This window comes from Myxocyprinus asiaticus, chromosome 17 (genome assembly GCF_019703515.2).
Source record: "Myxocyprinus asiaticus isolate MX2 ecotype Aquarium Trade chromosome 17, UBuf_Myxa_2, whole genome shotgun sequence".
NCBI lineage: Eukaryota > Metazoa > Chordata > Actinopteri > Cypriniformes > Catostomidae > Myxocyprinus > Myxocyprinus asiaticus.
This window is the reverse complement of record NC_059360.1, coordinates 46,701,822-46,725,355: the sequence shown is the minus strand read 5'-3', so window position 1 is coordinate 46,725,355 and position 23,534 is coordinate 46,701,822. Positions and strand designations below refer to the sequence as shown.

At 37.2% G+C, this 23,534-nt stretch overlaps 1 protein-coding gene across 2 annotated transcripts; it reads left to right on the top strand.

The window, feature by feature from the left end:
- The first annotated feature begins 3,449 nt into the window (after positions 1-3,449).
- On the top strand, positions 3,450-21,967 carry LOC127455168 (NACHT, LRR and PYD domains-containing protein 3-like). 2 transcript variants are annotated; one of them, XM_051722815.1, is made up of 8 exons: positions 3,450-3,591; positions 7,168-7,262; positions 9,993-11,966; positions 12,468-12,632; positions 15,563-15,733; positions 16,074-16,247; positions 20,100-20,146; positions 20,243-21,967. In XM_051722815.1, the coding sequence occupies exons 1-8, from the start codon at positions 3,565-3,567 to the stop codon at positions 20,764-20,766; spliced, it is 3,177 nt and encodes a 1,058-aa protein (XP_051578775.1). In that variant the 5' UTR covers positions 3,450-3,564; the 3' UTR covers positions 20,767-21,967. The 2 variants fall into 2 exon arrangements, with proteins under 2 accessions (XP_051578775.1, XP_051578776.1); XM_051722816.1 differs by lacking the exon at positions 3,450-3,591 and adding an exon at positions 6,712-6,994.
- Positions 21,968-23,534: the final 1,567 nt, after the last annotated feature.

The window sequence follows — 23,534 nt, the reverse complement described above, 5'->3', positions numbered from 1 at the left end:
TTTAAGCAAATATATAGGCTAAATGTCGTCAACAGTACACCAAACTCCAGCGAAAATATAAACGAATGTCAATTTTTAAAGTAAATGCAAAGGTTCACTTTAAACGATCGTGTAATGGCAAATGTTTCTGGTCATTGTGAGTTCATATACGAAGCATTAATGGCACGCAGTGACACAGAGGAGGAGACGCATGCTTGCTCTATTTCTGTGGAGTGAGAAAAATACGAAACGAAATCTCAAAGGTTTTGCTTCATGAGAAATAAGGGCTCATGGGTTTAATCAAAGAGCATTATTTTTTTTATTTTTTTTTACGTTTATTTAATATTTACTATTGCATAATATAATATGATATAAATATAAAAAATATATATTAAAAAAATTATATTTTATTTTTTATAAAAATATACAATATAAAATATAGGAGTTCCAAAACAACAGTGTTACTGTAAAGTTGACCAAAACTAAAGTTGACCAAAAAGAGAGATATATTTTAAATATTTAGAAATATTTTGATATTTAAACATTATTTTTCATGTCATTTACAAGTTTTTAAAGCCTTAAAAGAAAATCATATATCCCTATTTTATTATCTGATTTTTATCTTTTAAATTTATTGTGAAAGCGCTAAAAGAGCCAATTAATCGTCATAATCACAATTATTTGTTTGACAATTAATCGTCAGCCAAATTTCATAATCATGACAGCCCTAATCATTATTGAAATTCCTTTAGACTAATTTAAACGCTTTTTCATTCATGCACACAACGGCCTAAAAAATCTGTTGTAAATAGAAAATGTTGGTGCAATGGGAGTTCTAAATGGAATGCTGTAATTGACAATTTTCATGATTATATACAGTAATTTCAACACTGTTATTGCAATCTTGATTATTTTTCTATGAATTGTGCAGCTTTAGGTTAATGAGATATGCCCTTCTCATTACAGTCTCTCTTGGATGGAGACTCAGAATATTGGATGACCTGTTACTGTCTCTCTCTTTCTCTCTCTCTCTCTCTCTCTCTGTGTGTGTGTGTGTGTGTGTGTGTGTGTGTGTGTGTGTGTGTGTGTGTGTGAAGCGGAGACTCAGAATGTTGGATGGTCTGTTAGTGTCTCTCTCTCTCTGTGAACCAGACACTCAGAAGTGACATATTCCGTTGGTGTATCCCTGGACAGGAGACACAGAACATGGTGTTACTGTTAAGCATGTCAGAGTGTGCACCTCCTCTCTGTAGGCTGTTTCATCATTGTTAGTGATCAGACCTACCACCGTCGTGTCATCAGCAAACTTGATTAACACATGTTAACGATTAGGGTAAATTCTGTCATATGACACTACATTTTTACATTAATGGCAATTTTCTCGCCAAAAAATGTTTCCAAACCAGTTTTTCGCAACATTTGAAGTATCGACATAGAGTTTATGCGCTAAAGTTAAACGGAAATATATTATGTCGACACTTGTGAAATTTTAAAGATTATTTGCGTTTCCATCAGCTATATCTGTAAACTTTTTGATGCACTACACCTGTTGTCGCAAAAAAAAACAAAAAACCTTTGGATGAAAATGTAGTTAATGACGCCTCCCATTCCTCGATCGGTGATTCACAGCCGGAGCTGTCAATCAATCCATATCAAAGGGCTTATTGGCGTCTCCAAACGGCCATCGGACACTTCCGTGGAACAAGCTGGCCAATGGATCTCTTTTCAAGATCTGACAGACAGGTCATTTAGCCAATAAAATAACGCTGCAAAGGATACAGGGGTTGGCTTAAATCAGTTTATGTAAGTTGCTTCAGTGACGTCATTTGTCATGATCTCAGCGTGTCTGCCCATAATGACAGCGCCCTGAACTCGCCGTGCGTACGGGTGTTTGGCAACCAAACATATGGTTTTGCGACTTCTTTCGAGAGATCGATGTTAGATTATACAACACAAATGTATTTGAGTATTTAGTTGAATGTTGCATGCCGTTTTAATAAGGAATACTCTCTAAAATTGCAGAGACTTCTCAATATTTTATGACCTCGAGAATATCACATGGCTGTTAAAATGTAAATAATTGATCAGTTTAATAATAATAGTTTTGTTTTTTGTTTACTCATTTATGCATTGTAATCACACTTTATGAAAGTTATTGTTATAATACTTATAGTCTATTGTACGTTTTATGTAATGATTGGAAATATAAAAAAAAAAAATTTGAGTGGTATTTGTGAAATATAATGTGCATATAGCTTGTTATGTATCTTATACTGTATTTTTCGTACTGTAAATGTATAAAAAAAAATCACCCAAAAATGACTTTTTATGAAAAGCCGCTGGACCTGTCTTTAGAAAAAGCTCTGATACAACTCTGTTTTGAGGTGCCCAAATTACCAGTTTAATATATTTTCACTTAAAAACATTTAATGAAAAAAAATCTAAATTATTTTGAGTAAATTTGAACTTCTCTTGCTCTGATCCTGTAATATTTTTGATAAATCTGTGGAACATTAAAGCCCCACTTGTCACCTTTAAAAAGACCAAGGGTAGCCCTCTAGGCCTATGGGTTCAAGAGACAGAGCTATATTTCTTTGAAGTAGTCACTTTCCGCATTTTGCTCAAAAATGGAGCAGGGTAAGTATTTTTTACTACAAATTCTTCTCCCTGCCCAGTAGGTGGCGATATGCACGAAGAATGTGAATTACCAACAAGAAGAAGAATGTGGAGATTGATAGTAAAAAAAAGACATAAATATCGATTTGTTTCTCACACAAATCATAACGCTTTAGAAGATATGGATTTAACCACCCTATTGCCATTGACGAGTGATCAGTTATGTGATACCTGGTGTTGGAACACAGTACCCATGAGCAGGCCCACAGAGAATCTGAGCACGCAGATTGCATACTTTTGGGGGGGTCCTGTGCCAGCCAAGCACCACCATTGTGCTTTGAAGCAGAGCTAATATTGTAGAATCTGAGAAGTCATTGGCTAACCTCAAACTTCCAGTCTCTGATGTGTCTTCCTGATGAAATGAACTGTGTTGATGTTATTTTTAGTAAGCAGAATTGGAATGAATCGGTGATACTGTAGCAATTTATTGGTTCATGAGAGATGCCCTTCTCATTGTAGATTCACATTAACAACTCAAGTTGAGTTTGATCTGATGGTCACTAGAGGGAACAGTTTGTCAGGGTTTGTCATTTATGGTCATTCGTTCCTGTTCTGTTGTTTAATATGCTTTTGTTGTTGCAACGTTAAAGCTCTGCTGTTTAATTTGTTTATGTTTTGTTCTATCTTGGGTGATTCATAAATGACTAAACTTTGTTGTATGCTCCTCACTGTATGGTCACATACATATGAATCACACTGCTAGTAAAATTCACTGTACGCCTAAACCAGTCCAACCAGTTTATGACGAAGTAAAAGACTTTCAGCAGGCTCCATTTTGTGAAAGGAAGAACATATATTACCTTTGGTGAAAAAGTGGTCTGAATAATCGGAATACGTTATAGAACAGTTTAATGCTGCTATCTGGAGACTGATAGAATGGATTTATGAACTGGATGAAGTTTGTGTTTGATGTTGAGTTCATTGCTCTTGAGAAAGGTAAGGTTGAAAGAACCTTTTTCTGGATACATTATCTTGCATCATCTTATTTTAATTTGTTAGAGAGTTACAGATGGCAAAAATATATTCCAGAAAATATTTGCTCAGGAAGTGGAGATATACTGTATCCTGTAAATAGATTTGTCTCCACAACAACACCAACGCCTACTTTACCATATCACGTCCGTAGCCTAGCCCAGTTGCAGTGAGATGGCAAAGAAAAATCAGGTCAGTCCAGAACAGAGAGCCAATCAGAACAGTGGGCATTTTCTGTCAAGTCTTAAAGGAGAGGCAGCACCAAAACCAAGCGTTTCTGACAGAGGGTGGAAAATGGTCATGTTTTACAAATATATGACTGTTTTTTTGTGCAAAAAAAAACTTGACTAATATTATAAGTGAACCTCAAGGGACATATTAAAATAATAATAAAAATAAGTAATGTCATGACCCCTTTAAGTGTTTTTCAGTGAGCAGCGTGTCTGCAGCCTATCTGGCAGCAAATGGCACACACGTCTCATCAATGCTCTCATTGTCACCAGACACAAAGCAACTTTTAGATTTATTGTGACACATGTATTGTTTACGCAAAACGTAAACCCATAAAACGTAAATTATGATTAATAGTGAAATAAAGGTTATTTACAATATGCACTCTATCCAAGTCTCTTCGATTTAAATGAATGCGATGTTACGTCTTTGGGACTATGCAGGATTTGTCTTCCGCCACAGTACATGAGTTTGTCACAGTTTCAAGGTGTTAAGCTTAAACAATATATAACAGTAGCTAGCTGGTAGGTAGCTGTGCAGTTTGTAAACCTCACTCCCCTGGTCTCAAGAGGCGCGCAAGTGACTGAAGCTAGAGGCTGTAGCCTTTAGCCTCCTTGTTAGAGTGCCCACTTCACATGCCAGAGACACCAGTTCGAATCCCGCTCGGTTACAGTGGTGCCGTGACACAGATGGGAGTGAAGTTTAGGGGGATGAGTGTAAAGGTATCCAGCTGGTAGGTAGCTGTGCAGTGTGTAAACCTCACTTCCCTGGCGTCAGGAGGTGCACTAGCAACTGACGCTACTCTTTGTTAGCGCGCCCGCCTCCCATGCCGGAGACGCTGGTTTGAATCCCTCACGGAGCGGATCAAGCAGAACTGGTTACATATACATCAAGCATTTATGCAACACATCTCACTTGAGCTTGAATGGCCGTTACATTGAATAAAATTATTAATTTAAGTAATATATTACCAAAGCTATTTTACCTGTGAACACTGTTGTTTCCCCTCACATGCAGTGCTGTAATGGTGGTCTAGCATGCAATTCTTGAAACACCCACCAGATGGCACCATTAATAAGTTTATCCAATATTACAAAAACAATATCCGTTTAAAGGTGCTGTAAGTGATGCTTTCATAAAAATGTAACTATTCCCTGAAAGATGGTAATGAAAAAGTGTCCTGATATATCTCACCAGTCTCTGTGACAGCTCTAGAGCTCTGTAAACAGCGAACAAAAATGTCTCCGTGGACCGCGGACAATGATGCTTTCTGCCTGTCAATAATTTTTCGCATTCTCATAGTATTGTAGTTACAGCAAATTTTTGAGGATTAATGCCATTTTTATGCCATGTTGCTCATAATAGCTGTTCGTTGAGGGCGCTATTTTGCTGCTGTTGTTTTTGACAACCGTTTCTGCTCAATAAAGCTAATTTGGTATCTTTGGAGTGCTGGCTTTTGAAAAAAACGTGGCATGGCTAATCCAATGGCTCAGCTCGGGGAAATTCTAGAATCACTTACAGCACCTTTAAGGAAAAATGCTTTAATATCGGACAAATAAATACCATAGTTAGAGTTAGATTTGCTACACTAGTCTGGTCCGTGAGTATGTGTGTTTTTCATGAATTACCTGCCAAGCCGCACTAGGCTTTCCCTCAGTACTATTTAGTTATTGTATGAACGGCACCGAACATGCATTTTAATTCCAATTGTTCTTGAAAACAGGTCCGTTTCTGAGCATATGGGGGCCCAAAGCAAAATTCCTCTCAGAATTTATGCTGTCTTGACTTCTTGGAAGTCATCAATTATGTCTTCATATGATATTTTCCCTCATATGTCAGATTGACACTTACTATGACCAGTCCACTTTCTATATTTCTTTAATCTTTCATTTATTTTTGTATGCTGTTCCATATTTATTTTTCCATCACACAACATGCTAATGAGAGGAGGTCAATAGCTGTTCAGGCATCACAGTCAAACTATCGATACCAAGTGCAACGGTTTTTGGGGGGTGTTTGCAGTTTCACCTTGGCGGCGAGAAGGTCAGTAGCATAGTTGCTCCACGAGACAGCGAATAGTTTGGAGAATCGTAAATGCGAGATCCTTTGCTAAACTTTTATTTATTGATTGATTGTGAAAATTCAGTAATGTCCTTTTTAATGTCATAGTCAAGCAACAATGATCAGCCAATAGTGTCCTAAATTCTGCCTAATGAAGTTTGATTGACATCCTCTCATTAGAATGTTGCACGAAGGAAAAATAAATACGGAACTACACACAGAAATAAATGAATGGTTAAAGAAATGTAGAATTATAAATCAAATTTCAATTTTACATTCCTTTTAAAATTTTTGCATTTCCCCAACCGTTTCATATTTTATAATTTTGCATTAATAGGTGCATTTATTTATTTTTGTATTTATTTAATGATTTGTATATCACCTCACACATTTATTTATATATTTATTTATGCACAAATATATGGATTTATTTGCTTGTTTATATATGGATTTGTGTATTTATTTATTTATTTATTTATTATTTTTTGAAGGTTTCATCCTCCATAAATGTCTATTGTCTACACCTTAGTTAGCTACAGTGGCAGAAATGTCTGAAAACCTGTAACTTTGTAAAACAGGCTTAGATTAATTTCTTACATAAGTGGACTGGCTGTGTTTCTCCTCCTCTTTCATTTTTCCACTCTTGACTTTCCACTCTCGTAGGTGTGCTTGATGATGACATAAACCCCTTTGAATGTGTGCATGCCTGTCACACCTAGTTTTAACTCTTCTTGCAGTTACATTCTTACTTCCCTCTTGGGCCACAAGTAAAAAATGACCCAAACAGTGATTAAGGGTTAAAATCAATTGTTTCATTTGTTCTCTGCTCAGTGGGTGTGTTTTACATATACAGTACAAACATGTTTTATGCTTCATTCTGTATCTGATGGTTCATTTTTTTTTTTTACTGCACTGCTTGTACAGATATAAACCAGTCCAGAGTCCATTTTTGTGAAAGGAAGTGAATAACATTAAGAGAGACAATCTGTCTGTGAATAATGTGAATCAGCTTTAGAACAGGAGAGTTTAAATGCTGCGATCTCGAGACCAATAGTTCAACATTGATGAGACAGAGGTAGGTTTAACATGAACACTTTTCTGGATTCATTATCATTCATTTTTTAAGATTTGCAACTGATTTGTATGTTTGTGTTTATGTGCTTATGTATGTATGTTTAATATTGTGTTGCAAGAGAATTCAGTTCCTCCCATATATATTATGCATATTTATGTTCTGTGTGTTTCTAGAGCACTGCTTCTAAAATGAGTCTCTATAAGAAGAGAGAGAAGGGCGGTGCTGTACAGAAACATAAGACAGCATCTCCAGAACCCAGCAGTGTTGGGTAAGTTGCTCAAGTACTCCACTACAAATGGCAGGTCTTTTACCCCTATATTTTGTAAAATGCTGGGCTTTTTTATTACTAAGACAAAGAAAACGTTTAAGAAAAGCCAAAATATCTTACACTGTGCATCGAAGCACAAAAATTCTGTTTCCATTTCGGTCATATTCATTTATGTATTGTATATCAGAAACCACTTGAATCAGAATAAAAATGAGCTTTATTGCCAAGTGTTCTCATTTGATGCATGTTGTAAATTTTTACACCATGAAAATAGTTTGGATTTGACCAAAATGCCATTACCTTCAGCAAGCTAACTGAGTTATATGTATTATGGTGTGACTCATGTCAAAATAAAATTTCCTCAAAAAACAAATATGTATGAATGAACCTGATGTCGTCCATGTTTCCTGTCCTTTCAGACAACAAAGACTTAAATACGACATAATCATAATTACCAATTCAGAAGCGGGAAGTAGGATAATTCCGATAACACATGAAGGCAGCATTCAAAGCTACACTTGATGATGCTGGCATTGACGCACTGACACGAATACAGTGGTTACTCTAGCAAAGTGGATAGTCACAGTCTGCCGGCTGATTAATATTGTGGAGGATGAGAGTTTAAGAGATTTAATGCCCATTGCAATGAATATGCAACCTATGTGGGGACTAGTTATTTTAATTAGTCATACTCCCACTTAGACTTTAGGAAACGTTTAATGTTACTTGAATTGGTGCTATTTTACTGCATTTCTATCTTTATACTGTGGAAGGCTTTGTTTGGAAAATGTTAATAAAGCATTATATTGTTACATATTGCTTTGTTTTCTTTCCTAAAATGGAAATAAATGCATTTTGACAGGACAATAATTATATATGGTGTCAAATTTCAGCATTTTCAAAATTTGCGATTAATCGCGATTAACTACAAAAAATATGTGATTAATCGCGATTAAAAAATGTAAGCAACTAACAGCAGTAGTAAATATAATAATAATAATAATAATAATAATAATAATAATATAAAATTTATTTAGCTAGCTAAACAACCAACTACTTAGCTGCTCTCAACTACAGAACAAATAGCTAAGCTGAATGCTGCCCTTTAGAAAAAGAAGCTAGTTACAATACAAGCTATATGACAAAAGTGAGTACTTCAAACACTGACCAGATTTAACATGCATACTGTTACAAAATCCCTAAAATACTTATTTACATGACACAACAACTAATTGAAGTTTCTCAAAAGTACCTTTCAAAAACGTAGCCTACTTTTCTATTTTAATTAAGTATACGGTGTCTCCCACTGTGTCATTGCATTGGAACTCAGCAATGCTATACTCACAATGAGGCACAATATTTCAAAAAAACATTGTGGTTCTTCCATGGTACATGACCAACTTTGGGACTTTCGTGTTAGTGTTATAAGACTCTTTTTTTAAGAAAATGTTTATCTACAAACATTACAGTCGCTCAAGCTGCACACGCAAGTGTTGAACTTAATAAAGACCATTTTTAGTGCTGGCAAATGATGGAATGAATTTGCAGGTGTTGTTTCAATTGATTGTCGGTAAATATTCCACTTCATCCAGAGCTCTGTCTGTTCAATGTGCTCTAAAGTTTACCTTTACTGTTGTACTGAGTGAGAATCCACTCCAAGATTCAGTGCATGTGTGAGCCGCCCAAATAATTCAGAATGAATCGTGAACTGATTCGAAACATTTTGCTAAGCCAAGAACCAACTCAAAAAAGAGTGATTCCTTCATGAATTGGACATCCCGTTTGATTCTAAATAGCCGAAAGAAAATTCAGGACATGAGTTTGTTTTTTTAAAAACTGTTAGAGAAAATAATTGTAATGTTGTATCGTGATAGAGTAACACAGAAAACTGGCTAAAGATTTGATGGCATAATCTGCCAAAGTTAATTTTCACACACATTTGGCAGGAGTTAATTTCAATCCCTGATTATATACAAGGAATTAACAAAGGTTAAACATGGGGTGTCTGTATTTCAATTTGGGGTGACCAGTGCCACCTCTTTACCCGTGCTAGATTTTGATGCTCTTCGCAGATGCTGGCCAAGTTAACCGAGCTTTCCTATAATTATACCAAATGTCATTTTTGACAGTGCCGTTTTATCTCTTGTGATATATCAAATCATTTCAATGGATATTTCTTAGTGGGAAAAAATTGAATTATTTTTAGTTAGAACTAAGATATAGTTCACTTATAATAATATGAATATTAATTCCAATGCTGAACACATTATGTTTTAGTTTATTATTTTAGTACTACTTAAAATGATATATTTTTTCCCATGTGACTAGTAATAAAAAGAACATAACATAACATCAACTTAAATTAATATTTGTTTTAACATGGTGACTTATATATTTCATACCATGGTTTTTATAAGTGTATACACTTTCTTTCTATCCTGACACTGCAGGAAAATATAAATATATATATATATATATATGTTAACAAATAGGACTATAGTTACAACAGACCATAAAAGACCACATTTAATGCAATAGTTGGATTAAACATAGGCCTATGTGACCGGATGGATGGATGCACGTGTGGGGAGTGCGACGAACTTGTTAAATTCACAGTATGCCCATCTCTTCAGTCTGCACTACACCACTGGGTTTCAGTGTGGTGTATTTTCATTTAAATATTATTTTCACAAAGGTTTTTGTTTTTGTTTTTTCTTCTTATTTACGCAGTGGGGAGAGAGATGGTGTAATCAAATCAGTGAAGTCCCATTTGAGCTGCACTGCCTCTGACCGTCAGACCCACATCAGGCAGCACGACACAGAAGCAGCCCTGCAGACACATACACTGCTGGATGAAACTGCAGGTCTACAGCAGGATTCCCACCAACCAGTGGATGATGTCCTGCAGAGAGTCAAAGACCAACATAAAACCAGCATGAAGAACAAGAATGAGGGCTTATCTGAGGGAATCAAACTACACAAGCATCAAACCCTCCTAAACAGGATTTACACACAGCTCTACATCATAGAGGGAGAGAATGGACTGAATGAAGAACATGAGGTTTTACACATGGAGAAAACATCTAGAACACAACACTTACACAACACTCCAATCAATTGCAATGATATCTTTGATCACTTACCTGAACCAGGGTGTAAGAAGCAAAGAAAACAGAAAAAAGAAAAAATCAAGACTGTTCTTACTAAAGGCATCGCTGGAATTGGAAAAACAGTCTCTGTGCAGATGTTCATTGTGGACTGGGCAGAGGGAAAAGCCAATCAGGATGTAGATTTCATATTTGTTCTTCCATCTCGAGAGTTGAACTTGATTAAAGATGACCAGTACAGTCTTCACAAACTTGTGCTTGACTTTCATCCTGAACTTCAAGATGTGGACTCAAAGATTTATGATGAGTGTAAAGTTGTGTTCATCTTTGATGGTCTGGATGAAAGCAGAATTACACTGAAGTTTTCAGACAGTGAGAAAGTTTCTGATGTAACTGAGACTTCATCAGTGTGTGTGTTGATGTCAAACCTCATCAAAGGAGATCTGCTTCCCTCTGCTCTCATCTGGATCACCTCCAGACCAGCAGCAGTCAATCAGATCCCCTCCAAATACATCAAGCGTGTGACAGAAATCCAGGGATTCAATGACCCTCAGAAAGAGGAATATTTCAGGAAGAGTATCAGTGATGAGCATCAAGCCAGCAGAATCATCTCACACATTAAAAGAGCAAGAAGCCTCCACATCATGTGCCACATACCAGTCTTCTGTTGGATCTCAGCCACTGTGCTTCAAAACATCCTGAAACAAGATCACAGTGAAGAAATCCCTAAAACTCTGACTGAAATGTACATACACTTCCTGCTTATCCAGATTAATATGAGGAATCAGAAGAATGATGAGAAAGATGAGAGAGATCCAAAGAAACTCCTGCAGTCCAACAGAGAAGTGATTGTGAAACTTTCTGAACTGGCGTACAGACAACTTATGAAGGGCAATGTCATGTTCTATGAAGAGGATCTGAGAGAGAGTGGCATAGACACCTCAGTGTATTCTGGAATTTGCACTGAGTTCTTTAAGGAGGAATCTGTGATTCATCAGAGGAAAGTCTACTGCTTTATACATCTGAGCTTTCAGGAGTTTCTAGCTGCTTTCTTTGTGTTGTACTCACATGTAATGGAGAACATGGAATCACTGAAGTTGTTTTTGTGGTACAGTTCTAAGAAAAGCTCTCTGTTCAGGCTACTAAAATCAGCAGTTATTAAATCCTTGCAGAGCGAAAACGGACATCTGGATCTTTTTCTTCGTTTTCTGCTGGGCATCTCACTGGAGTCCAATCAGGGACTCTTACAGGATCTACTGACACACACAAAGAACAGCTCAAAGTGCATCAAGAGCACAACAGAGCACATTAAATACAAAATCAAGGGTGGTGAACGTCTTTCAGCTGAAAGATGCATCAATCTCTTTCTCTGTCTGCTGGAAATGAATGATCAGACTCTGTACAGAGAGATTCAGGAGTATGTGAAATCAGACAAACACTCAGAGAATTCTCTCTCACCAGGTCACTGTTCAGCAATAGCGTACATGCTTCAGATATCAGAGAAGGTGCTGGATGAGTTTGATCTCAGGAAATACAACACATCAGATGAGGGTAGAAGGAGACTCATACCAGCTGTGATGAACAGCAGAAAAGCTCTGTGAGTATTCAAATATGTGATTGTATATTAAATTAATTTAGTCTCTTTTGTTTATTTTTAATTATTTGAGCCATTTGACAAAAACTTAATGACAGTCCAAAACGAGTAAAAATGAACAGGGTCAAGGCAGCAAAAACAGGGGAAAGATTGAACAGGGAAGATGTACTTTTAGAGGACTTCAATGTTTAAAGTAAAAGAATAATGAATGACCAGTTCATATGATTACATCCTGCTGGTTTGAAGCGATTTAATATTTTGGTGAAGCTGTGTCAAGTTACATGTTCTCAGATGAGTCCAAAATTACGTCCGTAGTATCAGGCTAATTCATGAAAGTTTGGGCTGATCATCAGTCTATATTTAGACAGTATTACCTCCCAATCTAAAGTGGATCATCAATCATGTGATAAATATGTAATCAGTGCCATGTGCAGAATGCAGGACACATTAATAGAACTCATCATCTCCCTTTTAATCATGCTGTATTTTATCATCATGTTATAGACTTGCTGGCTTTAATCTCACTGATCAGTTCTGTGAAAGTTTGGCTTCAGCTCTGCAATCATCAAACTCCCTGCGAGAGCTGAACCTGAGTAACATGCAGGATTCAGGAGTAAAGCTGCTCTCTGATGGACTGAAGAGTCCAAAATGTCACCTGAACATACTGAGGTCAGTTAGTGCACCCTGGTGTAAATATTAATACACCAAACAGTATATAGCACCATGTCAGAAGTCACAAAGGGCAGTTTTTGATGCAAGTTGATGTTTGACAGTTCGCTGTTGTTTTTTATAAAACAAAGTCTCAGCTTTCAAATTGTCAATGTTATGATGAAATTTAAACTTTAAATGTTTTTATGCAATTTAATGCATTAAGTCAAGTCGCTGTCATGTCCATTCAGACGGGAGCACTGCAGACATCTCTTCTCCAATCAGCGCTCGTCTTTACCTAGAGGTGGGTAGAGTAGCCAAAAACTTTACTCAAGTAAAAGTACAATTACCTTAAAAAAATAATTACTCAAGTAGAAGTAAAAGTAATAATGTTACAAATTACTCGAGTAAGAGTAAGAAAGTATCCAATAAAAAGAATACTCAAGTAGTGTGTAACTAGTTACTTTCACATTTAACGTAATGGATGTTTACTCTCCTATATTCCAGCATCAAATTAAAGGGATTGTTCACCAAAAAAATTAACATTTCTCACCCTCATGCCATCTCAGATGTTTATGACTTTCTTTTTTCTGCAGAACACAAATTAAGATTTTTAGAGATATATCTCAGCTCTGTTGGTACATACAATGCAAGTGAACGGTGACCAGAACTTTGAAGCTCCGAGAAGCACATAGAGGCAACATAAAAGTAATTCATATGACTCCAGTGATTTTCAGAAGCAATATGATAGGTGTGGGTGAGAAACAGATAAATATCTATAACTTTATAATATATAAAGTCCTTTTTTTTATTATTAAATCTCCTCCCTGCCCAGTAGGTGGTGATATGCACAAAGAATTGAATCACTAAAAACACAAGAAGAATGTGAAAGTGGAGATTTATTAGTAAAAAAGGATTTAAATATTGACCTGTTTCTCACCCACACTTGTCATATCCCTTCTGAAGACATAGATTGAACCAGTGTCATTTGAATTCCTTTAATGCACGGTTAAAATGGGAAAGGAGGAGGCGGGAAAATAATATTTTAATTTAAACTTAAACAAAAAGACACAAAACATAAACGCACACATGGCAGATGCGTGTGGCTCTCTCTCTCTCGAACTGCCGCATCCAGCTGCACTTATCCCTCTCCTCGGCTGATTAGCCCTCCTCCTCATCACAATGTGCTTTCTGAGCTTCAGACTTTTGGTACCATTTACTTGCATTCTAGTATAATCTAACAGAGCTGAGATATTCTTCTAAAAATCTTTGTGTTCAGCAGAAGAAGAAAAACATACACATCTGAGATGGCATGAGGGTGAGTAAATTATGTGAGAATTTTCATTTTTGGAAACATTATTCCTGTAAGATGTTAGACAGAATGCTAGCCTTAATCATCATTTATTTTCACTGCATGTTTTTTCCCTCCATATTTTGAAAGGGAATGGTGACTGAGACTGTCAGTCCCTAACATTCTGTCTAACATCTTTTGGGTTCCACAGAATACAGAAAGTTTTACAGGTTTGGAAGAGGGTGGGGAAATTATGATATTGATTAAAGACTGAACTATCACTTTAAGGATGCTTCACAAATTTGGAAGAATCTGTCAGTTAGAAGAGAATTTTGAAACCTTTTTCTAGTAATTATTATGGTGAAAAACGTGAACAATGTCACACAGTCACCAAGTTATACATAATGTTTAATTATACACTTGAGCAAGATCATAATTTATTCATATCGTCAGTCGTTATTTCACAGCTTTTTATGTCCTGTGTGAATTTAGTTCAGTGACAGTCCAGCACTGAAAGTGTCGAAATAATTTAGATAATTAGTTCTGTACACTAAGGGTAAATTGCACCTTATTTCTGTGTTGGAAGCTTGTTGTCCATAAGACAAAGCTGCCCGCATCTGTTAAAACCTGTGCACACGCCAACTTTGCACATACAGAAATGCTCACAATTACGATCGGCGGGGCAAAACATTTGCACTTAATGCGGACGTTTACAAGGAGTTATACAGTAGGCACAGATATATTGCAGCGCTTATATAAAAATGTTCATGCTGAAAATAAATGAGTATCACCATGACACAGACAAGCCCACATTGTCACAATCTCTAAAACTTACCTCACCGTGTTTTTTTTACGTTGGACCTGTAACTTTAATCTTGAAATATATCCTTGTCTTGGTGAAAAATTAAGGCATTGAATGGAGTGAAGAAATGTTTGTCTTGCGCGCTTGCTGCTGTAGTGTTGAACGTGACTCAGGTGAAGTTCCGCTGTCGTAAGAGTCCCATTCAAAAATCTAAATAAATTACGCATTTATTAACACTTATTAAATTAAAATCAGTAATGTAACGACAGGAACGCTATCCATTTTAACGAAGTAAAAGTACATTTTTTTTCATCAGAAATTTACTTGAGTAAGAGTGAAAAGTACCCACCATAAAACATACTTATAAAAGTAACTTTTCCCCAAAAAATTATTTAAGTAAATGTAACGGAGTAAATGTAGCGCTTTACTACCCACCTCTGTCTTTACTACAAATTATAGCAAGAAAAAAATACACATGAATCATGAATCAAAATTATTGAATCAGATGGGATGTTGAAATTAATCAAATAGGATGTTGAAAGATACAAAGCAATGGTTGAAATGATTATCTAATATAATCGGCAAATATCTGTTTCAACCATGGGACATCAATTTCACCTACCAGGTCATTTACCACAGGGAAGTTATTCAATGTCTATAGTTAGGTAGCTTGGAAAAATGAACTCTCGTGAAGAGAATATAACAAAATACCATCACTGTTTCCCTGATATGAAATTACTCATACAATGAAAATATTTTGTTTTATTTTCATTAATAAAAGCAGTTCTCATTAAAGAGGGCATCCACACTGGAAGAACTGTATCTTTTGGAAAATAACTTTTGTTCTGTTCTTTTTAGATTTACACTCTGTCATCTCACTGATCAGTGCTGTGAAAGTTTGGCTTCAGTTCTTCAATCATCAAACTCCCTGAAAGAGCTGAACCTAAGTAACAATAACCTACAGGATTCAGGAGTAAAACTGCTGTCTGATGCACTGAAGAGTCCAAACTGTCAACTGAAGATATTGAAGTATGTATGAAACAGATGAACTAAACCTGTAATCAGTGCATTGTGGATAATCAGTATCTGATCATTTAAACAGGCAATATATTTTTGTCCACTGATTTTAATGCATGAAATTACAGTAAATTAATGATTTAATAAAAAATCAATTAATTATTTAAATAATATTTATCATTTTTACAGCATAATCCAAGGTAAATCTTATTGGTAAATCTCCCTTTTACTTTACATGTTTTCTTTTATTTTTCTTTATCTAAAGATCTAAAATATTTGAGTGTTGAGGGCTTGATCAATTCTAATGTCACAAATGATGTCACTGATGATTGTTTGTTGTGTGTGTTTGTAGATTATCTGGCTGTATGGTGACAGAGGAAGGCTGTTGTTATGTGGCTTCAGCTCTGACTTCAAACCCTTCACACTTGATAGAGCTGGATCTGAGCTACAATCACCTAGGAGAATTAGGAGTCATGCTGCTCTCTGAGAGACTCAATGATCCAAACTGCACACTGGACAAACTCAAGTATGTTGAACAGTAACAATCATACTGTCATTTAGATTTTTTATATGTGTGCTATGATGTCCTTGAAGACTGCTGTCCCTCTATGTGCATGTTCATAAGTGCATGAGCAAAGCTGGTTCAGCTTCTCTCTTTTGGTTTAGCACTAATAATGCAATTTCTCATGAGAAAATGCAATCCACTGTGAATGAGCTTCTCTTGTAACACTCATGAACGCACAATGGATGTCAAGATTTTAACATACCAGTATTAAATGATGTTTCAGTGTTTGTAAATGACTCAGTTAGTATATTGTGTTTTATGAAGAGTGAGATTTAGAGTCTGCTTACTCATTTCAAATTCTGAATAAACAACCAACTGAATCCCAACCTGCAAAATTCTACAGTCAAATATATCCTAGGGGGATTAACTCTTGGTCACTTCATGCATTTTTACTGATCAGATTGCTATCTGATATTCATATTCTATTTCTCCACAAAATGGTTATAAATCAGATCTATTATTTCCTACACTATATGCAAAAACAACAGAGTTCACTAAAACTTTTGTAATATTTTGTGGAATTATTTTATTTGAAAGCTGGTGCCAAACTAGCAGACTCCAAACAACTTTATTTTGGCCGAGGGTGTCACACTTCCAGACTCTTTTGCTGAGATCTCACTCTCTTCAGTCAGAAGTATGACACACTTGCCGATAAAAAATGGTGGAGAGGTGACAGACATACCAACTTACCGCAACTCTCTCTCTGATACTCTGTCATGTGGAGCTCACCAAAATAACAACAGGAGTACCATGTGAACATAGACAATTGTAAAAGAGTGATTAAGGATGTGATTCATAAAGCAACATACCTTGTGAAAGTGTGTGATTGTGTATCTATCCCTTTGAGGCTTGCCGTTGAACACTTGAAGCTTTCAGTGGGCAAAGAAATTTCGTTCAGTAAAAACAGACTGTTGTGCCTTGACTGGGTTAATTTATAATTTTTAGTGTAGAAAAAAACACAAGGAAAATGCTTGGTGTCAGAATCACTATGGGTTACAATCTACATTTGTGATGGTATGCAGCTAAGTGCGATGAAAAAGGTTAGGACCAGCTTGACGTCTTGTCAGCTCTTCGGTAAAAGAAGAAACTCATATGTCACTTGAAGAGAACTCTAGAGCCCGCCCAGACAGAACTATTTTTTCTAACATGTTGGATCCTTTTTTCCCATTGCTGAAACCATTAACTCAGGAAGGCAGAGGAGGCTCAGTAAGGCAGAGGAGACCTGCTTGTGCTTGTTTGGACCTAGCCAATACCTATGGGTTGATCCCTCATAAGCTGGTGAAGGAGGCTCTTGACCAGCACCATGTCCCTGACAGGACTGTAGAGCTCATACTGGACTATTATGACAGTTTCCATCCAAGAGTCACCACTGGGGACATAACATCAGAATGCCATCGTCTGCAAAAGGGCATCATCAAAGGCTGTACAATATCGGTCATCCTCTTCACCTTGTCAATGACCATGTTGTTGAAAGGTGCAGAGGTGGAGTGCAGGGGCTCCTTGTCTAAGTTGCGGGTGTGGCAACCCCTGATTAGTGCATTCATGGTCATCCGACAATGAATACAACATCTGTGCTAGGTACCAAATGGATTTTACAGGGGATTTAGAGGCACATCTCATGGGCAAGAATGAGCTTCAAACCAGCTAAATTAAGAGCACTGGTGCTAAGAGGAGGCAAGGTCACTGACAAATTCTGCTATAACATCAGCAGCATCCCCATACCATCCATCACCAAAAAGCTAGTGAAGACCCTAGGGAAGCAGTTCACCTGCAGGCTTAAAGACCCCACTTTATTACAGGCAACCAACAAAGCTCTGGAGTCCTGGTTGGTGTCATTCGACAATTCAGGACTACCTGGAAAGCTTGGGTGTACCAGCATGGAATCCTCCCATGCATCCTTTGGCCACTGCTGATTTATAAGGTCTCTTTAACAACAGAGGAGAACATCACGAGGAGCGTAAGCCATTACCTCTGGTGTTGGTACAGCCTACCTTGGAGCCTTAACAATGCTCTCTGCGGTCATCGGACCAAGCTCAGGCTCCCTTTTAACAGCATCAAGGAGGAGTTTATGGTGGTTAATGCAAGAGAAGGCATGCAGTACAGGGAATCCTGTGACCCAAAAGTCACACAAGCTGGTGTTGAGGTGAGAACAGTGTGGAAGTGGAGAGAACAAGCCCATCCAATCTCTTCATCTTGGGCAAATTCAAAACACCTGCACATCCACTATGCCAGCAAAAAGGGACAGATGAACACATACTGAGCTTCTGTCCCAAATCACTTGGAGAAGGGCAATATCATTGGCACCACGACCAGGTGTTAAAGGGGATTGGTGACACCATTGCTACTCCAATCAACAAAGAGCACTAACATCATATTTGTCAGGGCAGGAGTGCAACCCAAGCTCCAGAGGAGGCCGCAGACAGAGATTCTCATGACAGCCCACGACTGGCATTTGAGGGTCGACCTAGGAATACAGTTAAGAGTTCCAGAGGAGATCGCAGAGACCACCCTCAGGCCTGACATTGTACTATCATCAGAGTCAACCAAGCAGGTTATTATGCTGGAGGTCACTGTACCCTGGGAAGATCGGATAGAGGAGGCCTATGAGATCAAGTGATCCAAGTATGAGGATCTCGTAGTGCTGTGCTGCTGCAAAGGGTGGAGAGATTTGTACAAACCAGCCCAGTCCTTTAGCAGAATTTACAGTCTACTGGGAGTGATGGGGATAAACAAGAATAGAGCCATCTGAAGTGCAAAAGAGGCAGCAGAAAGATCCTTGAGATGGCTGTGGATCACAAGGAGCAAACTTTGAAATGTGAGTGCTACTGGGACACAAGCCAGGGCTTGATCAACCCTAGTTGGGTCACCATGGTGAGGGTGCCTGATGTTGAAAAACCCGAAACAACCAATTACCCCAAGATACATCACTGATGATGTGTCCCAGTGCACAGCAGCAAGTGTGCATTACAATACAGTTATGGAGGACAATATTCTCAATGCAGTTACCCCCTACTAGTGCACCTTGCCCTAGCCTGATACGCCGATCACATGAAGATATCTACAGTCAAATAAACACTCTAAAAATAACTTTTATATTCTAAATGAAAGTGCAGGAGGAGCAAATTCTTGTAACCCTGTGAACCGGTGAAAATCCACTTATGGAAAATTAGGAAAAACAAAACCAAAAAATTTATTCAAATGTTGTTACCAAATGTGAATGGGATTCTCATACTGTCAGAGGTATTTATAATATTCTAATCAAAATAGAGACTGTGAGTATAGATAAAGAATCTGTGAAAGAATCTTCTTTCTTTTCTGTTTATGCCACACAGAGCATCAGAAGAGACTCTGGGCTGTCTGATATTTGAATGAGATATACAAACAAAATGTACTGTATAGGAACAGGAAAAAAAGGTCAACATAGTGAGGACGAAGAAAGTCTGCACAAAAATGTACAGTACATACAATGATCAATGGAAACATGTAAATTCTTCACACTGTAACCTCCCAGTGTTCAAGCCAAATCTACACCCTTGGGTAATTACAAGGGTGTTATGCTTTAAGTGTGGTTTATGAGGACATTTCTAGTGTCCTCATAATTCAAATCACTTAAAAACGTTAACGTTTTTTGTGAGGGTTAGGTTTAGGGGTAGGGTTAGGGTTAGGGGATAGAATCTATAGTTTGTACAGTATAAAAATCATTATGTCTATGGAGAGTCCTCATAAGGATAGCCGCACCAACATGTGTGTGTGTGTGTGTGTGTGTGTGTGTGTATGTGTGTGAATTAATGTGATGTCTTGTGTTTTTAATAGTGTTGATCATGGAGGAGAGATAAGGATTACACCAGCACCACAGAAATGTAGGTCTCACACACACACACACACACACACACACACACACACATACATTCAGTTATTGTTGTTTTGTATTGTAAATGTTCTCTTCTTGTGTTCAGATGCCTGTGATCTCACACTAGATCCAAACACAGCACATACACGTCTCTCTCTGTCTAAAGAAAACAGGAAGGTCACATGTATGGAAGAGCAGCAGTCATACCCTGATCATCCAGAGAGATTTGAAAAGTGTCATCAGGTTATGTGTGGAGAGAGTCTGGCTGGATACTGTTATTGGGAGGCTGAATGGAGTGGAGTAACTGATATATCAGTGACGTATAAAGGAATCAACAGGAAAGGCAGAGGCAGTGTGTTTGGATACAATGAACTGTCCTGGACTCTGAACTGCTCTGATAACAGATTCACTGCCAGACACAATAGTAAGGAAACTGTCATCCATGCCCCTTTACCCCTCTCTAACAGAGTATCAGTGTATCTGGACTGGTCAGCCGGCACTCTGTCCTTTTACAGCGTCTCTGACTCACACACACTCACACACTTACACACATTCAACACCACATTCACTGAACCCCTCTATGCTGGATTTAGAGTTGATTATAATTTTTCCTTTGTGTTTCTGAGATAAAACAGTCATAGTGATGCCTGATTTGTGACTAAATCATTCTTTTAAGCTGGTTCTTGTCAGTGAATCTGTGGGACAGGTTCACAAATTGGTCAGAATATGAATGATCTTTAAAAATCCTCATCCAGTAATTACAAACAACTGGAAAGAGGTGTGAATGCTGTTTTTCTCTCCTGAACACAGCTGTGAGCTCTTCCTTTGTCTTCTGATCTTTGTTGTTTAACATGTACAGTACTGTGTAAAAGGTTTAGGTATTTGTGAAAAACCCTGTAAAATGAGGATGCCTTCAAAGATAATGATAATGAATAGTATTTATTTATGAATTTAGGAATGATTTTAAGATTCTGCTCTTTGTTTTCAAGGCCCTGCATGGACTTGCACCACAATATACAGTATCTCTGACCTTTTTCAGCAATATTCAGCTCCTAAATTGCTTAGGTCAAGCGATCAACTCCTTTTATCTGTTCCACGTTAGAGGTTTAACTCGAAAGGAGGTCGAGCTTTTTCTGTCACTCCCCCTAAGCTCTGGAATAGTCTTCCATTTCACATTAGGTCTTTTCCCTCTATTAAAATTTTAAATCCATCATAAAAACCCATCTACATTCTTTAGTTTTTGACTCAATTTGAGGTTTTAATGGTTGTTCTAGGTACAATTTAAGAAATCTTAAGCATCCTTGACTTTATGTAGATCTGTGTTTTTTTAATTGTTTTAATGTTTTTTTTTAAATTATTATTATTATTATTATTATTATTATTGTTTGATGTGCAGCACTTTGGGTCAACTTCTGTTGCTTTTAAATGTGCTATAGAAATAAACTTTGACTTGACTTGAATTAACAATCAATATTTGTTGTGACTCTTCTATGCCTTTAAAACGGTTCTCCTAGAAATACTTGCGCACAGTTATATATTAGGCTGAGGGTTTTTCACGCATCGATAATCGGAAGATTTTCCCGATTATTATCGATATACTGTATATCAGGAGTTTTCAGATTTAAATAGGGCTGCTCGTTACACAGTAGTCTTTGTCTTCTCAAACATATTTCTCAACACAACTTTGGTAAAGTGTGAGCGGCAGTGGGTCGCGCACGCGTTCTAAAATTCGAAACAATAGAGCTGTTGAGGTAGTAGTCCAAAAACCCTGAAGCGAATTCGCCATGGGTCCCTCTGGATTTTCCTAGGTGTTTTTTATAATGGGGTTTTTGAACTTATGTGTAAAATATACATTACTTGACGATACGTGGACATTTTGTTCTACAACATAAATTACACAGTCATACCTCAAATGTGAATTTTGAAGTCCTATTGAATTACGTACTTTTTTTTTTTAAACACATGGCGCTTCAAAATTCACGTTTGAGGTATGACTGTGTGCAATTTAATTTTAAATGTATGTTATTTATTTTAGCCATCAGTGGTATATCTATTGTGTATACGTATCTTTTATAGAGCCTACACAATGTATTTTTAGTTACAAGTATGTCTTTTTGTGGTTTGACAGCTTGAATGAAAGACCAATGATACATACAGGGAAACTGCATAATAAACGTCACTATTGCTAATCGTTCAGTTTGCACAGTTACACCAGTGTCATACACTCACCTGCAAACTCATCAACGTCACTTTGTTAATTCTTGAAGAAGTACAAAAAACCTTTGTAACTCTGGACTGCCATCAGCTCCTAATGTCTGATATCTGCCTTGTTCATTCCGCGACCGGCTTGAGTGAATGTTATGTCACCCTCTTGTGGTCTCCCAAAGCTATTACATCAGATTACATTGAATGGAATTCAACAGGCAGTGAACTGAAAACACACAAATCTATATATGGATATTTTATGATACAGCTAAAGTCAGAAGTTTATATACACTTTAGCCAAATACATTTAAACTCAGTTTTTCAAAATTCCTGACATTTAATCGTAGAAAACATTCCCTGTCTTCAGTCAGTTAGGATCACTATTTTAAGAATGTGAAATGTCAGAATAATAGTAGAGAGAATTATTTATTTCAGCTTTTATTTCTTTCATCACATTCCCAGTGGGTCAGAAGTTTACATACACTTTGCTAGTATTTGGTAGCATTGCCTTTAAATTGTTTAACTTGGGTCAAACATTTTGGGTAGCCTTCCACAAGCTTCTAACTATATGTTGCTGGAATTTTGTCCCATTCCTCCAGACAGAACTGGTGTAAATGAGTCAGGTTTGTAGGCTTACTAGCTCGCACATGCTTTTTCAGTTCTGCCCACAAATTTTCTATCAGACTGAGGTCAGGGCTTTGTGATGGCCACTTCAATACCTTGATTTTGTTGTCCTTAAGCCATTTTGCCACAACATTGGAGGTGTGCTTGGGGTCACTGTCCATTTGGTAGATCCATTTGCGACCAAGTTTAACTTCCTGGCTGATGTCTTGAGATGTTGCTTCAATATATCCACATCATTTTCCTTCCACATGATATCATCTATTTTGTGAAGTGCACCAGTCCCTCCTGCAGCAAAGCACCCCCACAGCATGATGCTGCCACCCTTCAGGCATTTGGAAATTGCTCCCAAGGATGAACCAGACTTGTGGAGGTCCACAATTTATTTTCTGAGGTCTTGGCTGATTTCTTTTGATTTTCCCATGATGTCAAGCAAAGAGGCACTTTTGATGGTAGGCCTTAAAATACATCCACAGGTACACCTCCTATCAGAAGCTAATTGGTTAATTGTCTAAATTCTTGACATCATTGTCTGGAATTTTCCAAGCTGCTTAAAGGCACAGTTAACTTAG

Bases quoted from the DNA above. Each gene is read 5' to 3' on its own strand.
- LOC127455168 (XM_051722815.1), top strand. From the start codon at position 3,565: ATGTTGAGTTCATTGCTCTTGAGAAAG. The intron at 11,967-12,467 runs GTGAGTATTCAA...ATCATGTTATAG, and splicing joins ATGAACAGCAGAAAAGCTCT to ACTTGCTGGCTTTAATCTCA. The intron at 15,734-16,073 runs GTATGTATGAAA...GTGTGTTTGTAG, and splicing joins TGTCAACTGAAGATATTGAA to ATTATCTGGCTGTATGGTGA.